Source organism: Leuciscus leuciscus, assembly GCF_965113295.1.
Source record: "Leuciscus leuciscus genome assembly, chromosome: 6".
Classification (NCBI taxonomy): Eukaryota; Metazoa; Chordata; class Actinopteri; order Cypriniformes; family Leuciscidae; genus Leuciscus; species Leuciscus leuciscus.
In genome coordinates this window covers 19,415,474-19,423,463 of record NC_138730.1, presented here as the reverse complement: position 1 = coordinate 19,423,463, position 7,990 = coordinate 19,415,474, and the positions used below count along the sequence as shown (strand labels likewise).

Below are 7,990 nucleotides of genomic sequence, written 5' to 3'. Positions count from 1 at the left end.
TCATCTAGAGGCTATAACAAAAAATATGCCAACATTTTAGGAGTAAAAAAATCACACACAAAAATATTCTAATTTAAGAGAGAACAGTGAAACCAGTTTAAAGGCTTTAATGCAACTTGGCTGTGTGACCACAGACTCTCAGTCGCAAAGTGATGTTCAGTTGTTCTATGAAATGAATATATTCTTCTGTATATTTATTCTGAAACTATTTCCACTCTTCCTGCTTCAATTGTACAGTGCTGTTATCAAATTGATGAATGGGTTTTTATTATACTTATTGAGTGGCATTGTGTGTAGAATATCAGCTATGACCAGTAGAGGGAGCAATTGCATTCTGCACACACACTTCTGATTAGCTTGAACCTTCTGGAATCCTCTGTTATTGGCGGTGTTTTATCTTTCTTTTCGGTTCAAAATATATAATAATTGCGTTTTCTACATGCCAAGTGCAATATAGAAATAACACACAGTAAATTCACACGACCATTAACCTACTTTGAGGAAAAGCCGGAAGTGCTTTAGTTCGGCAGTGAGGAGGAGACACCCCTCTGGTGGATTTTTCACATATTTATTTTATATTCAGTCCTTAAAGCTCTAGTTAAACGTTTTGGAAAATTGTGTTCCACAAAGAGTGTAGCAAAATCAATTTGGTCTTTTTTATGTATAGGCCTATTATATTCTCTTCAACCACTTTTTTTAGTCATGTTTAAAAGCAACTAATCCAAATAATGCAACACACTTTTTATATGTTGTACTATGTTTTATCTTAAGTTGTCTGTTGGATTTAGGGGAGTGACAGGTGATTAGAATAATATTTCTTGGCTTTGTCAAATAAAATTAGTTGAGATAACATAACCGTAGTCATGGGTGTGCCTCCCCAATGACTGGCCTGTAAATGTCATGGTTTTGTTGTGTGTCTTGTGTCATTGTTCGCCCTACACGATCTGTCCTGACATTAATGACAATGTATGTAACCCAGCTGCTGAGATGACTGTAGAAGTCAATGGACTAGGCAAACAAAATTATTTTGGGATTTACATTTAATTTAGTTTGCAAACATATTGCCACAACTCATTTCATCTGAATCAACAGAGTCTTGATAGATCTCACAAACACGATGTATACAAATTTAGAAATATCATAGCAGACCTAATGGTCAAGGTTTTAGAACTACTTTCTCCACACACTGGGCCAACAAAAATGTTACAAAATTGGGCTGGCTGATGTTTGACACGGTTGTAAATGTGACTATCTGTTGTTCTTTGAATCATTATCCCATGTTAGCTCATTGTTTAGTAAGTTTGCCATTTAAAAATAAAAGGCTTCCTTTTTTTCTTTCAAAATGGTTACAATGAAATGGACTGGAGTTGAAGGAAGACAGGGTTGGTATTCAAAACAATTTAATATGATTAACAAAATAAGTAGCCTATACATTTAATAACAACATAAATGAATGTACAAAACATATGTTTCCTAGTGTTACACAGGGGAGCCACTGGTTTCTGTGTCTCCTGTATTGCCTTCACTAAAGGAAACTGCGTTCCGGTCTCCTTCATCGCTGTTTTTTGACCAAGGCCCTGGTGTTACAACAACCCACCCCACCTATACTATTATACCTCACTGTTGTTGTGGGGTGGGGTGTAACATGAGCACTATTTGTACTTGTCATATAACACCGTTTAGTTAATTGTACATTTAAAAATGAGTTATTAAAGCAAAAAAAAAGTTTCTACCCTATCTGTTAAATGATAGCTTGATGTTTACATTCTGAGTAAATATTAATTTGATGATATGATATTTAACATTTGCCATAATGTAAAAATAAATATTCAAAGGTGAAACTAAATCGGCTTTTACTAGGGGTAATAAAACTAAATCCCTTTTTCAAAGTGACAATTACTTCACATCAAACTTATGTGACTTAAAGTGATATTTCACCCAGAAATGAAAATCTTTCCTCTGTGGAAATTCAGTGGAATGTGTTTTTTCCCCTCATGTTATTTTAGTATCATTGAGATATTATTATGCTTTTTATTAATATTGTGAAATAATTATATATTTTAATTTAAAGTTTTAGAACTTGTGTATTTGTGCCATTTTATTTTCAAGTTTAACTAAAGGAAAGTAAGAAATGTTGCATTGGCAACTAGATAAAAAAAATATTTTTTTTAATATACTATTGTAGTAACGGAAATGTTTTTATGGTTTAAGTTTTAGTTAACCAGAATTAGAAGTCATTGGTAGGCTAATCAAAACTGATTTGTTACCATCATTATTCAAAATATTTCATTAGGGCGAATATTATGACAAAAGTTGTATTTTGGGGTGAACTATCCTTTAAGATAATTGAGACGTTCCTGATATCAGAAAACTTCATGTGGACAGATGTGGTAAATTCATGAGCCATAAAGGGGCGGGGAAATAATACATTTAGACATTTTCTGTTAAAAACCTAGCGTTGTGAAACTAATTACATCGTGATAGTCAGACTGAGCTGATGCGACCACATCAGAGGGGGCCTATTTTCGTGCAGCGTCGCAGTGGCGGTGGTGAGTCGTCTGCGCGGAGGGATATAGCACGGGACTACACCCAGGCGCTGTCTCAGTCCGTCGGCTTTCTTTCCTGCCCGAGCTGAGATTTCATACAAGCCAACGAGCCGGACAGCACAGGAGACGCCAAAACCCTCCATCCGCACGACCCTCGCTAGTCCTTCAGCACGTGTAGCGTTCAATCCACTCCAGTGGGTGCAGTACGTCCTATATATCCTTTCAAATCACAGAAAAATGTCTTGGCAAAGCTACGTGGATAACCTGATGGCCGATGGCAGCTGCCAGGATGCCGCCATTGTTGGCTACACGGACGCCAAATATGTTTGGGCATCGTCAGAGGGGGGTACTTTTAGCGGTATAACGGTAAGTTTTTGCTAGATTATCACCCGCTGTGAGGTTAACACTTCGTTTTGATTTAATTTGGACGGTAATTTGTGTGTTAGGGCGAGCGGACGGATTCGGGTGTTAGCAAGCTAGTCAGCTTTAGCACGCGTGCACGGGGAGCCGGTCTCGTGCCTAGCGCGAGCTAACCATTTCAAGCGTATTTTACAATAAAACGAGCTGTTGTTATCGCGTTTAGCATTAGCAAAACGGCAACGGTACACTTCAGCCTTTTTTTTTCTCTTAAAATGGAAAGAGCGGGAGAGAATTGATGTGTTTCTACTGAATGGGTCGAGGCCCAGATGAAGGCACAGGGCTGTGGCCACGGCCTCTAGTCTTCATTACTCATATCACAATGAACCACTTTATGCTTATCTAAAGAACCTAGTTAAAGTGTAACCGCTGTACAGCCGAACCCATCTAGCACGCTTCCTTTGCATTTTTGAAGAGTGTTATTGGAAGTAAACGGGTCTGGCTCTGATTAAATCACACATTTCCTTTTGCATTATTCAGCATTATCGATTTCTACCATATCCACGCGTTGTGCATTTTATCTTTCTATTTTTTAGGCCCTTTATGTGCAGAGATCCCCTTGCTAGATCGGTAATAAGCCCGGGATTCATTCAGGGCTCGGACTTTGTCTGATCAGTCTTGAGATAAGCTGCAGTCTTAGGCCATGAGAGGAGGAAGTTCAGACAGTGGCGCCTGTGCTTCAAGTTTTTTCCCCCTACAGGAACACAAAGATGGCGTCCTGTCGCCTGTGAATACTCACTTTTCCCCGCATCTCACTGTTAGTATTAGAACTGGAATTATGCTATTGTCATAAAATAAAAAAAGTGGTTAAACCTAAACTGCATTTATTAATTAAACTCCTAGAGTGGGTCAGATTGGCTTCACTCATGGTATGCTGGGAGATCAAATGATCCAATCAGGTTTTCTCCAAGGTTCCCTTAAAGTACAGTCCCTATTTGAATTATTTACAGCGGAGACCGTGTAAACCTGCATGATGCTAAATCTTAATTGAAGAGAAGACTTTTTAAAATGTCATCTTTTTTTTCACGTTTCATTTTTCAGCCTGATGAAATCGATGTCATTGTTGGCAAAGATCGAGAGGGCTTCTTCACCAGTGGGCTGACTTTAGGGAAAAAGAAGTGCTCTGTGATCAGAGACAGTCTTCCACTGGAAGGGGACTGGACAATGGACATCAGGACAAAGAGTCATAATGGAGAGCCGACATACAATGTTTCCATAGGCAGAGCTGGCAAAGGTAAACTATACATGTCAAAATGTTTAATTTAGCCCACAGATATTTTAGGATCACCCCTGACAGGCTCTTTTATTAAGGATTGCCTTTTTATTAGGGTTCTTGTGTCTGTTCAAAGTATTAGTGTAGATTATCCCTGGGAAACAAGCTGTATCTAATTCCTTACAATATTCATATAGATTTATTTCAATAAAAAGAAATAAAGATTTCCATAGCAACTTTAAAATGAATGACCCTTAATGCTAAGATGTGCCCACTCATACAGTCTGCCTTTGTGGTCCTCTTTTTGAGTATAAGAAAAACAGACATTGAAGGTATGGTTTCAAACCAGTGCAATCTTCTGTCCCCTACCTCTCCTTTTCTGAAAAAACAAAACACACACACACACACACACACACCCAAGAGCTGGATTTCAGCGCTGTGCATGTACTAGCTTTTCTTGATCTAACAGTTTTCTTAAACCGCGTTTGAGATTTACTTTCACCTTGTCACTGTTTAATGAATTTGGTACTGGTCTATCAGTCATCTGGTTATACGGTAAACACCCCTCCACACCCTGTTATCTCTGCATATATTAGATAAATCAGCAGGGTGCAAGTTTGAGTCTCATAGATGCTGATTATTTGCACAATCCTAGAGGTAAAGGTTAGGTTGCTAGTATTAAAGGGATAGTTCATCCAAAAATTACAATTGTCTTCATTTACTCTCCATGAAGTTGTTCCAAACCTGTGAGTTTTTCTTCTGCTTGAACACACAAGATTATATTTTGAAGAATGTCAGTAACCAAACAGTTGATGGACCCCATCATGGGGGAAAAATACTGCGGAAGTCAATGAGGTCCATCAACTGTCTGGTTACCAACATTCTTCAAAATAGCTTCCTTTGTGTTTACCAGAAGAAACAAACTCGTACAGGTTTGGAACAACTCGAGGGTGAGTAAAAGAAGACAGAATTAAACATTTTGGGTGAACTATCCCTTTAAGCCCAGTGTGTTTAGCATATCCAATTGACAAAATGTATAAATGTGCAGATGTGATCCCATGAAAGTCTCTGAGAGATATCTTGGCAAGGTAACTCCATTTCAAAGGGATTTAGGGGGTGTGGAGGAGGGGGTCGAAGGTCCTTTGGAATGTGGCAGCGTCAAATTCCTCTTCCTATTTCCTCTTTCCTGTGCGCTAAAATGTGTCACTACACAGCTCAAGCAACAAGCTTCAGACCTTCTTATCAAATACTCTGAATCACTTTCCTGTACTTGGTTGCTTTTAATGGTGAAACGCATGTGCATGCAAACACTTCTGATTGCTATTGTGATTCTCTTTCTCCTCTGTTTCATAATGTTCCCTTTTTTTTCCTTAACCACTGCACTTCTCAACTTTCCCCTTCTCTATTTCTTCTCTTTCAGTCTTGGTTCTTGTAATGGGCAAAGAAGGGGTCCATGGAGGCGGATTGAATAAGAAGGCATACTCAATGGCAAAATACTTGAGGGATTCAGGGTTCTAATGTAATTAAGCTTGTTTAGTTTCACTTGAGGGACAGAAAGAAGAAAGAAGTTTGCTGTTAAGCTTTCTCCTTCAAGCAGTTAATGTCTTGAAAAAAATTAATAGCAATCAAGGGAAGAATGGTGATTATATCCTATAATGTCCCCGTGACATCGGGGGAAAGACTTTTTTTTTTTTTTTTTTTTAGTTTTTTTTTTTTTTTTCAGTTTTGTTCATTTGTCGTCTTTTTTTCTTTCCTTATGTACTCCAGTGTTGGTTGTAGTCATGGGAAAGGAAGGTACCCACGGAGGATCGCTCAACAAGAAAGCATTTAGCATGGCTGAGTACCTGAGGAAAGTTGGATACTAAAGCAGCCCCTTCCCATCCATCCACACAGCAGCTCACTTTAATACACCGCACCACACTACCCACCCACCCCTACCCTCATCCTTGCCCCCCTTTTGTCAACTTGACAACACTACCAGAAACAGTTAGTAGATGCATTGTTGTCTCTCTCCAAATCTATCTGTCCATTTTTTTATGAAGTTTTCCTTTTGTTTAATGCTCCATGTTCTTTAGTTTTCCAAATTCTGACATCTTTTTTGTGCCACAGTAAATCAAGCATGTTGGTTTTATGAAGGTTCAGTCACAAACACTACTGTACATACCATAGATGTAAAATGAAGAATTGAAGAATTGGACTGCCCAGAATTTGTGTAAATTCACAAGTAAATGAAGTCACTACATTGTCCAATTTTGTTTCCTTAGGCACTGCTAATGAACCAGCTTAAGATAGATTATGCTTCTCGAGTGCTTTGAGTCCTTGCTGAGCTCTCATGGTCTTCCTTGTATACAGCATGTCCAGGATGAAGAAAGTGCATGCATATCTTTTAGGTCAATATCATCGTTTTTTCCAATAACTAACTACACCACCGTGTCTCAGCTTTGAGAATGAAGTTAACCAGTCACAGAACACTTTCTATTTTATTTTATTGGTTTGATCCTGAATTCATTTAGTAAGCACCTCTGCCCCTGCCCTTGTGAACCGCACCACCCTCGCCCCAGCTGTACCTTCTTTAGTTTTAATACCTTATATCAAATGCTTTTGCTGTTGTATTTGGATGTGGTCTTGTAAGTCATTGGTCTAATGTTGGAATATTTTGAGTGTGGTGGCAGATCAGCATTTACAAGGTTTGGGTTAAATTGTTCCCCAAGAGCCTTTGCATCCCGGACTCTGTATGGACATTCCATCGCTACAATAGCTCAGGCACTTATGATTGTTGTTTGCCAGCTCCTGTAAAATGTTTTTCTTTTATGTTTGTCCTTTTTTGTTTCTTTTTTTTTTTAAGACAAAAAGTGCTGCCATCCCAATGTACCTCCTGGTTCTGTCCATTTCACTTTGGGTTCTCCAATAGGACCAATTTTGTGTTGCATCCGAAGGGATTAACAGAATTGCTCCAAACCGTTGTTGTGAAGGATGACTGCTAGCTTCATCTGTTGCTGACTTTATAACACTAAATTTTCAACACCAAGTACACAATGTAACACAAGCTCATTTCTATTAAACACTATTACTGGCTTAACAGTTTGAAATAAAAATCAAGTGTATGATAACTACCTGAGAATTTCTCTCATGAATGTCTTGAATAGATGAAATGGCAGTCTTATTGTTAACATGTCACTTCAAAATTCTTAAACATTTTTGACTTTTAATCTGTTATTTTCAAGAATGAAACCATTTGGAAGTCATTGCCTTGTACACTACTTAATTGCGATGTATCAAACTGTCATAGCACGGTACAAATGCTTCATTAAATAGACAAAAAAAAATATATACTGAAGTAAACTGTGTACACTAACCTTTTCTGGGATATGGTGGTATTAGTTGGAAAAAGACCACTAGTCGAAGTCAGTTGTATTGTGGAAACTTGTTAAATAAAGCTGTGTATCCTGTGCCATAATGTAGATCTGATCTGTTGCTACTGTGAGATGGATTTTAACTGCTGCCTTGTGAGGAGTCAATTCTTTAGTGGCACCTTTGGGATATTTGGCATAAATTCAAACTCCAGGGCTTGTGGAAAATGTACAGATAAAAAAAAAAAAAAAAAAAAAATTGTCCAATTCTCTCCCTTCTTACATCTGACCAGCTCAACTCAATTTGCGTGAAAGGAAAGAAAAAGCAAATGCCATGATTTAACCACCTTGTTTACAGACAGATCAAATAAACCTATTCCAACCAGAAATTTCATTTTGTTCATGTGTTTGTCTTCAAGCATCTTTTTAGAAATGTCAAAAATGAAGTCTACCAAAGACGGTGT

General features: G+C 38.1%; 1 protein-coding gene across 2 annotated transcripts; it reads left to right on the top strand.

Annotated features, from left to right (window-relative positions):
• The first annotated feature begins 2,523 nt into the window (after positions 1–2,523).
• pfn2a (profilin 2a) lies at positions 2,524–7,915 on the top strand. Of its 2 annotated transcripts, none has more exons than XM_082172581.1 (3): positions 2,524–2,912; positions 4,005–4,197; positions 5,597–5,984. In XM_082172581.1, the coding sequence occupies exons 1-3, from the start codon at positions 2,784–2,786 to the stop codon at positions 5,692–5,694; spliced, it is 420 nt and encodes a 139-aa protein (XP_082028707.1). In that variant the 5' UTR covers positions 2,524–2,783; the 3' UTR covers positions 5,695–5,984. The 2 variants fall into 2 exon arrangements, with proteins under 2 accessions (XP_082028707.1, XP_082028706.1); XM_082172580.1 differs by having other exon boundaries at positions 2,553–2,912; positions 5,944–7,915.
• The last annotated feature ends 75 nt before the right edge of the window (positions 7,916–7,990 follow it).